The 15,404-nt window shown below is 34.2% G+C and overlaps 3 protein-coding genes across 6 annotated transcripts in view; 1 reads left to right on the top strand and 2 right to left on the bottom strand.

The window, feature by feature from the left end:
- LOC139776200 (uncharacterized) overlaps nucleotides 1–3,254 on the top strand; it is a 39,940-nt gene extending 36,686 nt beyond the window's left edge. For 2 of the 3 annotated variants that reach the window (XR_011719029.1, XR_011719031.1), the window contains exon 4: nucleotides 1,672–3,254. The gene's annotated coding sequence lies outside the window, so the exon portion shown is untranslated. The remainder of the gene's footprint in view (nucleotides 1–1,671) is intronic. The other variant, XR_011719030.1, reaches the window with a different exon arrangement.
- Mesr6 (misexpression suppressor of ras 6) overlaps nucleotides 1–9,266 on the bottom strand; it is a 199,316-nt gene extending 190,050 nt beyond the window's left edge. For both annotated transcript variants that reach the window (XM_071712755.1, XM_071712754.1), the window contains exons 1-3: nucleotides 9,014–9,266; nucleotides 7,957–8,102; nucleotides 7,037–7,186 (exon numbers count right to left, since the gene is read on the bottom strand). In XM_071712755.1, the coding sequence (XP_071568856.1) occupies nucleotides 7,037–7,186; nucleotides 7,957–8,102; nucleotides 9,014–9,076 (359 nt within the window). In that variant the 5' untranslated portion in view covers nucleotides 9,077–9,266. The remainder of the gene's footprint in view (nucleotides 1–7,036; nucleotides 7,187–7,956; nucleotides 8,103–9,013) is intronic.
- Nucleotides 9,267–9,906: 640 nt separating this feature from the next.
- Nucleotides 9,907–15,365, bottom strand: LOC139776206 (uncharacterized). Its single transcript, XM_071712742.1, has 7 exons — nucleotides 15,279–15,365; nucleotides 14,700–14,890; nucleotides 14,445–14,618; nucleotides 14,161–14,362; nucleotides 13,778–13,973; nucleotides 13,606–13,691; nucleotides 9,907–13,519 (listed from the first exon to the last, which is right to left on the bottom strand). Exons 2-7 carry the CDS (start codon nucleotides 14,884–14,886, stop codon nucleotides 10,444–10,446), a joined length of 3,921 nt encoding a protein of 1,306 aa, XP_071568843.1. The 5' UTR covers nucleotides 14,887–14,890; nucleotides 15,279–15,365; the 3' UTR covers nucleotides 9,907–10,443.
- Between the last annotated feature and the right edge of the window lie 39 nt (nucleotides 15,366–15,404).

Raw genomic sequence — 15,404 nt, 5'->3', positions numbered from 1 at the left:
GGCTCTTTCGCGTGCGAGGTAGCTCGTTGAGGAAGTTGTTTAATTAGCAATCTTCAATAAATCTTTAATTGAATATACCGTAATTGATCGGTTTTATACACATATTCAAGAAAACATGTGTTTAAACCTGATCGGTTACGGTATTCATTAAAGATTGATTGAAGTTTGCTAATTAACCACGTGTTTATGATAGGAAAAGGTCTGTAATTTTTCTTAAATACATATATCATCTGCTTTACATCTTTTTTTTTATTTCTTAATTTTGTGTGACGATGATGGAACAGAATACCTAAGATATAACAATTAATTAAATTAACAATTTTATTAAATTAATTAAAAATTAAAATAAATAAAGAAAATAACACTCTACTGTATTGAGACTATACAGTTTCTTAATAATATTATAATATATCTAAAATCGTATATATTAAAACTAACTTGAATAATAACGAATAGAATATACTATAATAAGTGCATTTAATACACGCTACTTACGTCTTATATAAATCATCTCACGAGCCACCAAAGCAATCGAGAAACGTAGCTCTAGTATATTTAACGGCTTTAACAGCTCACTATAGGGTTAACGAATCAATTATCGACGGAGAAGGACGAAAAGGAAGAGGTGGATGTAAAGGAAGTAGGAGGAACGAGATCGAGGACTCGATCTTTGCGGGGTCGATGCTAATTTCTGGGGTCGAATCGTGCGCCGACCACGCTCGCGATTGGTCTACGCGAGTGGCGGCCCCTTTTTGTTCTTTTAGCCGAGACCCGCCAATATATACATATATCTATATATATATATGGAGCAACCTGGCGACGATCGTGATATGTCAGCCGGCACCCACGCTCCTGCGACTTCAGATTCGTTGTGCCACCTTTGCCGCGAAACCTTCTCGGCCCTGACCTGTCCTGTCGTCGCTTCAGGCCTTCTTTAAACTTACATCCTATTATCTCACAGCACTCAGATCAAGTTTTTCACCTATTTTTTCAAATCTTAATAGAGTTAAGCTAGTAATAGAGCAATTTTCATCGTTTGATTTTCTGCTAAATGTATAAGCGTCGCCACACACAATGAATCTGACAAGTAATAATCACACGTCTCAACAATTCCGATAAGTTCTCGTATAAAATATAGATAGAAAATCGAGGGTTCTTTTTCAAGTATAAATATTATAGAGAACAAATTAAAAGTAAAACCATGTGCTTCAATACTAAAATATGAATAATTTTTTTTATTTTAGTAGCAATCAAAAATTAAAAAATTTAGACTTACAATTAGTGTATTTAGGAATATATAAATTTATAACAAAATCTCTAGCGTAACTATAAAATAAATTATGATATATTTTACCAATTTTGTTTACTAATATTATTATATTGTACATTTCTGTATTAAGCTATTTAATGGAAACTAAATTTTTATAAATTAAAACAAAATGAAGAAAAATATATAATATAGACAAGTGTCACACATGGAAAAATCGAAATTAGAAAATATTGGAAAATATCGTAAAATTTCTTACGATACTGATTGCAAAAAATATATAATAGGATAGAAAGTGAACTGTGAAAGAAGATGCTGTTTGCCTAATCGCTGCATCTTACTATCGTTGATATCATTCTCGCAATGTAACAATATTATTATTCTAATCGCCCCTTCTTTTGTAGAAAAGAAGGCGCGATGGCTGACGATTGCATTCGCCATCCACTACGATTTTCTCCCACTACAACCGCTCTCTGTCCTCCTACTCTGATGGCAGTTGGGCCACCTCTTCCTGAAAAGTATACCATCACCGACCATTGGGTGCAACTGAAATCAAGGCTACCGATTGGACGGCCTCTAACGCTCGCCTAGGAATGCTGCGTGCAACGAATGCAACGCGCGACACACGTGTGGAGATGCAGATTAACGTAATCTCCGTGAGCCATATGTTATCGGGCCGAGATCGGCGACGCCTTCGGATTGCTCCGCGCGAAGGATTTATGTTAATTCTAAGTAACCTTCGCTGAAATTAACCGTTTTACGTAACGCTTAAAGCTCCTTCCCCAGATCGAGAGGGAGCCTTCAATGTCATGCAATCAATTTTTTTCCCAGATCTTAGAAATAATCACGATATATCTATATTAATATCCATGTCTATCTCTATCTGATAAGGTAATAATAAATATCACGAAGCAATCAAACGTGTTCATACTCGAAGTGTTCATACTCGACATGTTCATTGAAAAAAATTCAAAAAAAAATTTTAAAAATATTATTACTTCGCAGTATCTCGAAAATCAATACGTCAATTAATACGTCTCTATATTTTTGGTATTTAAAAATCGTGCAAAACACAATGTATTTGTAAAACACAAATTAGTTTCTATAAGAAAAATCCTTAAAACCTCCAAAAGCGTTAAAAAATATTGTGTATTTAAACACTTAATTTACTCTATCTCAATGTTAATTTAAAACAAATGTGTTGGCATGGTAGAAGATTTCTATCGTAGCTAAATCGAGGTAATCTATGTAACTAAACTGTATTAACTACGAAAATGAAGTTTTAACGTGTAGTGAATATCTATATTCCATACTAATATCCCTATAAAAAAGGATTTTAGGAATACGCTTTGTTCACGCATGATAAAATATAATATTACATCATTCCTGCAGTATTATTAGATAGACCTGTTTGACGGTGTCGCTATTGCAATCGAGCTGAAGTTATTCGAAATATGATGAACCATTGGAGTCTGAGCCGACGGGGACGATAGGAATGAGCGAGGATGAGGAGAAAGGTGGAGGGCTGTTAAAGGAACGGCGGATAAGAGACAACCGCGAAAAAGACTGGCAAGCGGAATGTCGGTTAATTTGTAGCCAGGTCTAGTCCACGCCATAATCTGCGCGTGTATCATACTCTTTTATACGTGTCGAGACACACGTTGCCGATCAGTCGCATTCATGTGCGCCGACGTGCACCATAGAACGCATGTTATTAATTATTATCATATAAAAAACGAACAGTCTTTTATATTATATATAATACTATGCAGTATATATTATATACATTATATATAATATTACGTACAGGTTGTCGACAAAATTCGAAAAATAATCGATTTGTCGTAAAACCACGATTAGTTTTTCTTTTAACTGCGAAATGTAAGTCACGGTGATGCAATTGTTAATAAAATACTGAAAACTTATCGTCAAACTGCAACTCTGTTTAAAATGTGTATTAAACTCTGATTAAAATGATTTAAATGTGTATTTTGTTTATAGTTGCTTGAGTATGTTTTTCATATTTGTTATATTGTACAAAAGAATATTGTATTTTGTCATTATTTTTAAATGAAAATTTTAATGAAGATTAACAAAAAACAATAATGTGTAAAATATATTGCAATGCATTAGGTCAACAGCTAGAGTATCACGAATCTGATGTTATATAATATCATTTGATGTTATAGTATAATATTAGCATTCTAAAAATAAGTTTTTATTTTAATATAAAATTTTGAAAAATTATTAATTTATGTTGTTAATCGACCGTGAAATCGATCGTTAATAGATAAAATAAATAGACAATATCCACTATAACAAAGTGGACTATTCGATATAGAGAAAAAGAAATAGAAATCAATGTTACATTCCACTAAGCAACTTATGTGACCAAGTCACCAAGCGAAAGCAGTAACAAGCTTTTACCGTACCGGTATTCAGAATACCGGTATACAAGTCGTGTCTTAGTTATGGCAGGTATTTACTACTAGGCACCGGGAATATATTACGTTCGCGTACTTCGTTGCATCAACTTGCTGTTTTTCCAGAAAGCCGCGGAATGTACGAGATCTTCGGGACGTGATGTGAGAACAGAAAGTGCTTAAAAACATTTGCTTCATTACATGAGTTGGATACCCAAGAGAAGTAATTACATCGTATTTTTCCATGTTCTACGTTCTAAAAATATATATCTACGCTTTCACACAATTTTAATCCCGATGAAAGAATAAAGAAATGTACCGAACATAAAACAGTGCGGAATACCGCATGGTACTCACAATCCTGTAAATACTTTATCGTCCAGATAAAACTATTCTACGTAAAATCGAACGGGAGGGGGGGGGTTTCCTTCTTGCTCGACACTCTCGCATAAGTAGGCGAATGCCGCTCCGTGCAGAGAGCCACGAAACGCGAAACAGAGCACAAAAAGAACAATCCGCGAGGTGGATGAGAAGGGCACATAAGGAAGCCGAGTTTACGAGATGATTGTCCTACGGACCCTATTCATTCGACATGAAACCTCCAGGTGGATCTCTATTGTACATTATTGCGCCATTGTCCATTGTCGCAATTCGCCACAACTGGTCTTCTTAGATTTCTTTGACATAAGTGGAAAAAGCTCGGCAAGAATAAAAAAAAAAGACCGATGGCGTTAGATTAAAATATTCGAAATAATTAAAATTACGAAGAAAGCCAAATGCCATTTTTTATTAAGTCAATACATAATTTTACGTGTTATTCTCTAAAGTTCAGATTAATGTTTTCCATATGCTTTCACGTGTTTCGAACACAAGTTTGAACGCTAGCTTTTTCATGTAATTACGGCGTTTTCCCTTGTTTGATTGTATATCTTACACGGTCGTATAATTTCATACTTATTTTTCATGTAATGTTTATCAGAATCATAGTGACTAATCCTTTTTATATTGTAATAAAAAATATTAGAAATTATATATAGAATGAGCCAATGTCGTTCAATTCAACATTTAGGTAAAAAGTCCTTAATCACGTCTCAATTTCAATTACTTTCCAATTTAAGAGCAAAATCGGCGGAGATGTTAAAATTAACGGCAATTAGCGGCAATTAGCGGTATCACGTGCCTCCCACGTTAGACGTTTGAGAGAAGAAAGTGCAGCTTGCACGCGATGCAAGCGCGGACAAACATCGATGGAAATCGAATGATGCGGAACAGGCACCTGCGTGGGTACAGGCAATTACGTATATGAATAACTTCGACGAAAAAGCAGCCGATGCGATCGCACACACCGACTCCGATCTTATCGGCGCGGTGTCGCGCGCATTGCCGAAGGTCCTAGGCCCGGACTCCGCCCGGTATGACGGTGCAATTATCAATAATTGAGAAATTTTTTTTCGAACGTAATTCAATATAACGAGCCGGCGCGCTCATTAATTTGATATTATAAGCACTGTCTCCCGAACATTCCTGTTATTATATTTGCCGTAAGACCATTAACCTCTTTTCGCGGTATGCAATTTATGTTTTTCCCTCTCTTTTTTTTTAGTTATGCTCCGCGAATTTCGATTTACAACTGTAATTCGGGTCATATGCGCCGTGTTTCAAGATAATGCCCAGGTTATTCGAAGTGTGTAAATCATCAGATGTGCAATCTCACTTTAATTACTCAAATTAATTAAGCGAAGATTAATTGATATAAATTAAGATTATTAACAGCAACATATATTCATATAATATATATCATCGGATTAAAGTAATTATGTATACGAATATTAAAAGCCTTCCGCCATAATTGCTGACAAAAGCGCAATAATAAGATTTTATTTTATTATTCCTAATTATATTTAATATAATCCTTGATATTCTTAAAAATCATTTAAAATTATAGACATACAAGCAAAACCGTTTTCATAATTCCACTTTTTTAAAATTCCTTTACTTTTGATACTAGATACATCATTAATATGTGTGTGGGTAGGTATATGTGATGGAATTACTAATAATGTATTATTACTATAATTTCTATTTCATATTTTAACTCACATAAAATTTTCTAATAATTTTGATTATTCTCAAAATAATACAATTTTAATCCGTTTTTGTTTTTACAAAAATAAAAAGAGTAGTAATAATAAATCTTACTTAATAATTTACTATTTTTCTGTTTTTCTAAAAACATAAACAAATAAATATTCTGCATTAATCTCTTGTAAATAATCAAATTATTAGAAAAATTTCTTGTTTTAAGTCTTTAATTTCAGCTTAAGCCTGATAAGTATCTGATGGCTAAATATCTGGCCAATAAATAAAGTGTCGATTATTATAATTAGTATGGTAAAATATTAGCACTATTAAACTACCAAAAGCTAGTATACATAGCTAATAGAAATCAATCAAGACACAAGTAAAGGAGGATCATGACATAATCGGCATGTATCACTCACGTTGCACGGACATATATCCCCACGGTAATTCGAGAAACATAACTCAAGTCCTGACGGACCGCTGAATCATGAGTTTCTCGCGGCATATATATATCGCCGCGACGTGTCGGCTTCCCTTTTGCTACTTTAGTTGCCTGTTTTCCTCCCCGCTCGTTCGTTCTCTCGACTCGTCAACCCTATGGCCGTCTATGTCCTTTTTTGCCGATGTGTGACGACTTTTCTCTCGCCGCACACATATTACCACCTTTCAACCGCGTAAAATGACCTTTACGAGGAGATTGTATCACTGCGGTAACTGTCGCGATAATTAGACATTACTGCAGTATTCGGTTTCTTCACCACACAATGGCATGATCGGTAATTAAATTTCCAGCACATAATTTACTAAAAAGTTTATTTATAAGAAACTATCGACGGATCTACGCATTTGAGAAAGTTTAAAATAAATGGATATGCGTGTAGTACTCGATATATTATATTTTAAAATTATGAGCGAATTTACATATTCAACGCTCGAATATTTTTGTATGTCATATTACTTTTAACTATGTTACATATGTGTATTGCTCTACGTGAAAATCATTCGACATCAAGAGAAATTTAATTGTAGTAAAATTAAGAGCTCGACATTGGTACAAACAGTGATGTGCATTCGCGCTATTTTTTATATTATTGAGCTGAGAATAAATAACAAAACAATAAGCAATCTTGTATGAGTTATAAAAATTGTTTTAATAATTAAACGAAATAATCGCGATCCGCCAAATCGAGAGAACGAGAGTTGGGGTGACGCTTCGAATAAATAATCTATGAATCAGAAGATTATATCGATTATACACACTCACCTTATCACGCCGGTCTCCTTATGCTTGCCGATGAGGAATGTCAGTATACCGTCGGTCATCTGATTCGCCCACGGTGGTTTCACCCAGATCAGGTTCTTAAGATGACCCGCGTACACTGCAGGCAGAATCCAATTTTCGATACTGATCTCGCTGAAAGAGTGAGAAGAACAAAATGATTATTAATAATTATTTTCGCGATAATTATTCGCTTATAAAATTTATTCATAGATTGAAAAGCTGTGTATTTTTTGTATTTTCTTTTCCTCTCACTTTTTACGATCCACGTTATCAAAAGTGCACATTGTACTTAAGAGATATGTTTACCATGTGCAAGTCTAAAATGCTGATATTCTAATATACTGATAATTTGCACCACAATTAAATAACATTAATCAATTAAATTATTTCTGGAATCTTTTGCAAGAGAGTGAGTAAAAATGAGGAACGACGTTTTTTTGTACGCTATTATATTTTGCATATTTAAATATCAATATCTCTCTTTAATTATCTCGAATATAGAAATATTACTAAAAATATACAATTTTCAAAAAGTTAAAATTTAATAACGATAACGAGTTTGGTAATACACAGCTTATAATTTTTTATAAGAATAAATAATAATAATTGATAGTTTCAATGATAACGTAACATACTTCTCTCTCTAAAGTGTCCGGAAGTACGGAAAGAGGAAAAGAGAGAGAAAATGATACTTCTCTCTCTAAAGTGTCCGGAAAGAGAAAAAGAGAGAGAAGATGGTTCTCTCTCTAACCTCCTCCTATCGATGCATTACGTATTTGTAAAAATTTGATTCAAAAATTTCAGGTCTATTCTCGCATGCCGAAGGAAGATCATTCGCTGATGTTTCAACAAAGGACAAATGTTGTATGAAACTCACAAATATGATTGTTACACATACGCACCTAAACAGTCGATCCTTGTCCCACACCGTATCGGCCGGCATCTCCTTCGGTATCAGCATATCGGGATGCGAATCCAGATGTACGAAGGTGTTACCTTCGAAGGGCAGATGCTTCGACCCCATACATCGATATATGTACGGTAAGACCTGAGGATGTCGTAAACAGGGCGCGTTTATCAAAAATTCGTTCGAAAATTGAATCTCGCGTTCGCGTCGCGTACTCGACCGATGCGCGATGCGCGGAGTAGCGCATATGGCGTCGAGATCTCGAACTTAAACTTTGAGATCGACTTGAAGTTACTTGAAGTTGGATCAGTCAGGATCAGTTAGTCGATTCCTGACGAGCGGCTGATCTTCTTCACTTATTCAAATTCAAAATATCTGAAGATCTATTTGGAATTCGATTGATTTCGTTATATAACATATATAATTAATATGCACTCATTTACGTAAAAGTTACAATAAGATATTTGTTTATAAACAAATAAATTTCAGAATCGCTGAGATTTGTTACGTGAATCTTACGAAATATTGAATAACAATCTTATTTTCTTGTCACATGATATCCTTTTCCATATTTCTTTCAAAAATTCAAAAGTCAGCAATAATTTAACAATAATATATAATTATGTCAGACAGTCATAAAAAAAATATTAATGTATCAAAAGATAATTTTAGGGCATACTCTAGAAAAACACAAAAATAATCTGCGCATAGTTTAATTCGCGAAAGAATTTATTGTATATGTAGAAGAGAGAGTATATCAATCCTAATCATTCATTTTAATGTTACGTTTGTGTGTATATATATATATATATATATATATATATGATCTTCAGAACTTATACATTTGAGTACACTCACATACATACATGTCATTCAGAATTTCGATCGTGTGTAGTGTAGTGTGTACGTGTACGACGATTTCGGAGCGCGCGCTGCGCGCCACTAACGCCGCGACATCTGGCGGCGCGTTGCGCTAGGCGCTACGCTGCATCCTGCATCGTCCGCGGCCTAACGAACGCGAGAGCGAGAGAACGGCGTTCGAATATACCCACCTCATCGTGATCCTCCACCACGTAGACCGGCGTCCTCTTGAAGTGCTTGCGCGTGTACGACATATCTCGCGAGCGCGGGGGTAATGCGGAGTAATGCGGACCTGACCACTGACCGTTGACGTCAACACAACGATCGCCGGACCGACGAGACGCGCGCGTTAAACGATCGATTTTCTAATTAACACCACGACGACACGATACTGCACGCGGACGCTGGGTAATCGCGGGCACGCGGCGCACTGCTTCGCGCGGTAGCACGTGGTCGCCGACTGAAGTTTGCTCTTAGGCGCGCACCTCAAACGCGATCATTTCGCGAATAAAGGGACAAGGGCACCAGACAGGGGGGTTTACTCCGAATTTCTCACGAGACGAGTTTCGTAAGGTGGTTCCCCTTTTTTCTCTTGCTCTAGCCCCCGACCCTCCCTCCACCCTCCCCCCGCCCCCTCTGAGGATGAGGACGCCTTAGAAACCTGATCCTTCTAACACAGCCGGCAAGCGGCGAACGAATGTCGGAGTATCATTTGACAAATTTATCCGGACAGGTCGGATTGTGATTAACGAGTCACTGCCGAATATCTCTGCATGTTATTTAATATCAGGATAAATTGTTACATACCTTTCTTCAATGATAATTTTATTCTGAGTAAAATTTGATACATACATATTTCTGTATTTTATTTTGCTCGTTATTTTTATTTTAAAAAATTTGTGGGGACTGTTAAAGTGAATCAGATATTTTTATTTAACTAAAAGTAAAATTAAAAACACTGGATGTTTCTCCAATCTCTACGTATATAATATATCTACTCATAAATAAGTATATATTATATAAGTATCGATAAAATCACATCCTTTGTGTATCCAGCTCTATCCATTTAAACAATTATAAAACATTTACAGATAAGAAAAATATTTATTTATGCAGGATAAAAAATCAATCAATCAATCTTTCTCATTAATCGCTCAACATGTAATCACATAACTTATTTTGTAAATCGCGAAATAAATCGCACGACTCGCGCGCACAAACGATATTTACATACGTGTTAATAGATGTTATCGATTTTTATAAAAAGATGTACATGGTAAAGTATCCTCACTACTGACAAGCGACAATATTCGATCGATGAGACTATACCAGGACCCGATCGCAAAAGATCATCCAGTTGCATAACTGCAGTTAGCGTAGAATCGGTAGGAAAAGGTTACCCCCGGCACACACAGTTCAAGCCTCGTCGATGCGTGTTAAGTATCGGCGATGCGTGACCTTTCGCTATCGATCGATTCACATGTCATTCTTTGCCGCCGCTTGATCATAAAACACATCGTGAGAAAGTATCCGAAAAACGAAAATGCGCTCGCAGTACGGTCTATGTGAATATAATTGAACAGACGACATTATATATCTTATTAGTCGAATCCCCGCGTGATTATTGATCGTACATAATCCAATTCTCAAACATTTGCGATTTATAGATCTTGAGATGCAGCTGATCTGTTTGCCTCCTTAACGACGATAGGAATCTCTCGACATCTGCTTCATATGAATAAACATCGTTTACTAAGTCATTGCCTAGCCTGTGATCTCCTAAATTTGTAGAACGATCATTGGTTTTCTGTTCCAAGTATCGTAGTGTGCGATTAAATCGCGACGATTGAGCGTATGTCCCGGAAGAACAGGGATATGCAGGTACACGTTCGTTGCACTGATCATGATAAATTTGATTCGATGAGCACGCTTGCTCTTCTAAATTATAATATAAATTAGAATTTGGAATCCACGGAAAGCTTTGCGCTGGATTCGACAAAGGTTGAGGAGTTTTCTTTGCATTCACGTTCGCACGTGAATTTGATATCCTTGAATACCTTGTTGAGGTAACTGAATTATCTATACCTACGCTATCCTTTGGATCACGTGTGTGAAACGTTACATGTTTATCATGTTTGCTAAACTCATTCAAATTGTTGTAAACAATGTTATTTGTTTGTACAGGTGTATATTTAGTTTGCACGGTTTTAACTTTACTTTGCTGAATGTTCTCCCTACTGGACTTTTGACTACTGCTACTGGTGGGTGACGCTTTCTGTCCGTTGTTTAAACCGACTTTATCAGTATAATTTGAATACGTAACATCCTTTTCAGATAATATAAAAGACGACTCGCTTGAAGTACCGTATGTTTCTTCATCATTTTCTTTATCCGTTTGTCGAACTTCTATATTTTCGTGTCTTTGATCGGAGATTGTATCAGTAAAAACGCCATTCGTATTTTGTATTTCATGCTTATTTTGACTGGCAACTGTAACTTTATTAGAGTAAACTTCTTGCACTTTCTTTGTTTTTGAATCTTTACCATTTACTACATTTGTTACTGGAGTATCCACTTCAGAAGTCTTATGGTATTTACCTATGCCGTCATCTTGATTTTCTAAAAGTCCCTGCTTCTTAAACATTTGTGCATACTTCGCCAATTTATCATTTTTCGAAGAAACCAGATTTTTAGACAGTTGTACATCCTCCGCTAACTCATCATCTTTTGCAGTTCTTTCTGCTGTTTCTTTAAGAAGCGCTTTTATTTCCGAGAATGCCAAATTTTGCTCTCTTATTTTCTGAATCACATCACATGTTTCAGTTTCATTTAAACATGCTATATAATCTATTATTTCTAATAATTTTTCATTGGGATTTTGACAAGTTCTCAAATATTGTAGTGCCTCGCGGTATTCTTTAATTTCAGAGTTTGACATCATTAAATTTGGCATATGTTCATCAACATTTATAGGATAAGGAAAAAATGCGTTAAATTTAGTACCTAATGTATAGAAACGGCCTTTGAAATCTTCTATTTCTGTGTACATATCTAACAAATTATCTGAATTAGATGCTGAATATATGTAAGTATCCTGCACCTCTTCATCATTACGAAGTTCTGGAAAAATACACAAGAAAGCCCGTTTCTGTATATTAAGGAAAGTTTTGAGAGCTGAAAAATGTTCTTCGTGTAATAGTTTATAAATAGATTCGGTCATGTCTTTATACGTATTGTCTAACAAATTAATTTCAAAATCGAGTAACTCTTTCCACTTGGAAGCTACTCTCAATAGAGATTCTTCATCATTACAAACGTTATCGTCATTTTCGATAATTTTTGTAGCATATGTTACCAAATAATTGTTTACTATTATCCGTATGTGATCGTTCTCACTGTTATCTAATTCATTTATAGGTAAACTATGCATGAAATCAGAATCTTTTGTAGAAAATGTATCCTGAGAAATTTGTATAAACGTTTTTTCATTATCATCCTCTTTATCACAATTGGACACAGAAATTGATGCATCATCTTCTTTTTTTATGATTAATGAATCTTTCATATATTGAACAATGTTTTCAACCTCAGCATCTGATAATTCGCGATTCTCTTTATCTGACAGAGCTACTTTAAACACGACGTCTTTATTCAATTCTTCCATAAGAGAAGCATCATCTGAAGGTGTTATTGTAAAGGTATATATATTTTTTGATGTGGATGATGAGTTTACAACTTTACTTTCTTTAGAATTTTCATCTGCAGATTTTACAGTCGATGTCTCTTCAGATTCTTTAGAAGTATTAGCTACAGAATCAGTTCTGCCTGGAGCGTAATGTTGAAATAATGAACTAATTTTTATCTCCTCATCTAAATTAGATCTTGATCTCACAGGTGTATCATCAGAGACAGTTTTGTGGCATTTTTTGTTTTTTGACGATTTACGTTTTTTACGAATTTTACTAGTATTTCCAACATTATTCTTCGATGATAACGTATTGATCGCCATGTGTTTTGGTACTTTACATTCGTCATCTCTTGCAGGTGTGTCACTTCTTTCTATTGACGAAATATCACTGCTTGCTGTACTCTGGAGCGAAACGTTATTAGATTCTTCATCTTTCGCAGTAGAAGCATTTGCAACATTATTTTCTGATGATGTATCACTGGCCACTGAAGGTAATATATGTTCTGATATAGGTATTTTTATAGGTGCACCATTTTTAGATTCAAGGATCATTTTATCAATGACTGGCAACTTTATGAGACTTTTCTCAGATCCCAAATCAATTTTTTCAAACCCTGACGTATCATCAACCCAAACATCTTCCGTGTAATCAGAATTGAGTTTAAACAAACAAAAATTTAGTCCACCAATCGAAGCTAGTAATTTTTTGAACGACGAAAGCTCATTTTCGGAAATAATTGTGATGGAAATTCCATAAGATCCATAGCGACCAGCCCTGCCAATTCTATGTAAATACGTCGCCGGGTCGTTGGGTATGTCTAAGTTTACGACCATATTAACATTTTCTATATCTATACCCCTTGCAGTTAGATCCGTGGTCAACATAATTCTACATTCGAGATTTCTTAAGTTTTCAATCGCTTCCAATCTTTTAGTCATATCTTGATTTCCAGCAATATATGAAGATGAAAAACCCAATGAATTAATCTTATTGCTTACTGATTGAGCTCTATAACAAAAATAGAACAATAAATAAATTAAATATTAATTAAACAAATTAAATATTAAAAATGAAACAATTAAAAAATAACATACCGTGATTGATAATTTGAAAAGACTAGGCTTTGCTTAAATGAAATATTGGTAAAAATTTTTACCAGCTCATCAACTTTTGTTTGTACCTAAAAATATAAACAAATAGATTATACAGAATTTGTTTGTTAATAAAATAAAATCTGATTAATTCTTGTAAATAAAGGGAAAAAACCTGTTTCATCGCATTGGGATATGCTGGAACCACAGCCACAAATTGTCGGATTCCAATCAAAATTGGTCCATCAATATTTGGTGATGTTAACACTGGAGAAGACATGTAAGTTTGCAGAAATGTTTCTAAATCTCCAGGATAAGTAGCACTTGAAGCTATAATTTGTTTGCTGGATGGTAGCTTAGAAAATATATAGCTATAAAAAAGCATATTAATTTTAGTAAATTGCAGAACAAATTGTTGATAAGAAATTTGACTAGATACAATAATATGCACTAGCACAGCCTATTAAAGTCTATTACATACTAATCTATCTAGATTCATATGTGCGAGCATGTACATATGAATTTATTGAATACTAAATCCTTAAACTCAATACTAACTTGATATCCTTTTGAAAACTAATTTCCATTAATTTGTCTGCTTCATCAAGAACAAATAATCTGACTTTTGAAACATGAAGAAATCCCTTTTCGATTAGATGTTTAATTCTACCAGGTGCACCAACAGCTACATGGCATTTGTTCAGTTTTTTCTTATCTTCTTCTAATGGCATTCCTCCCACAAAGTACTCAACTCTTAATTCTAAAACAGCAAAAGTAATTGACAAAGACATAAAGATAAATTTTTTAGAAAATAAATATAGCAATAATATTTTAGACTATACCTTCTATTTTTGCACCTATTGCTTGAATAACAAGAGTTATTTGAATCGCAATTTCCCTCGTAGGTGCTATTATTAAAACTTGTGGTGATTGTATTGAAATATCTAAAGTTTCAAGAGCTATTATACCAAATACTAAAGTTTTTCCAGTCCCTGATTTTGCACGTACTATCAAATCTGTAAACCATTAACACTTTTAATATAAAAAAATCATTATTGTTTTAATATTATACATATATAATAATATAGCTATAATACCAAATCCACAACGGCCTAACGGAATGGCTTTCAACTGAATAGGAGATGGTTTTTGAAATCCAGCAGATATTAACCCATCCAGAATATCTTGTGGAAGTCTCATTTGAAAGAAGGTAACATCTCCTTCTATTTTTATATCATTCGTCCTCTGCTTCTTGCTTATGTCATGTGCAATTTGTTGAGCCATTTTTCTAATAATACAGATAAATATATCAAATATAAAAAATACCAATTAAGATATAATAAATAATATTGAATGAAGAAATAGTAACAGAAACATCTTCCTTTTTATAACATGTGGTATTATTTCTATTACGTCAATTACGGCATAAAATTCTATTAAGCAATAAATATTTATTCCTTCTTCATTCAAATTTCTACAGAAAGTATGTTAAACAATGCGTAAAAAAATACGATATAAACAACAATATTTGTCATAACAGTCAACGTACTTAACATATAATATACATAACGCGATTTATATAATTATACAGTAATATTAATAATTAATTATACAATAATATTAATGTACAATATGTATAATATATATAATAATGCGATTTATATAATTGTACAAACTTTTATACGCCGGTTTATTTCTTGAAACAACCACCAACAAACACCATGCTCTCTCATAACCTCACAAAATCACAGGTGTTCAGAAAACACAACGGTCGTCTTTGGGAAATGGATCTAGAAGCATAA

The sequence above is a fragment of the Temnothorax nylanderi genome, unplaced genomic scaffold, assembly GCF_030848795.1.
Source record: "Temnothorax nylanderi isolate EJ_2023f unplaced genomic scaffold, tnyl_v1.0 TNYL_tig0114_pilon, whole genome shotgun sequence".
Classification (NCBI taxonomy): domain Eukaryota; kingdom Metazoa; phylum Arthropoda; class Insecta; order Hymenoptera; family Formicidae; genus Temnothorax; species Temnothorax nylanderi.
Note: the sequence above shows the minus strand (reverse complement) of the source record. Positions and strands in the feature narration are given on the sequence as shown.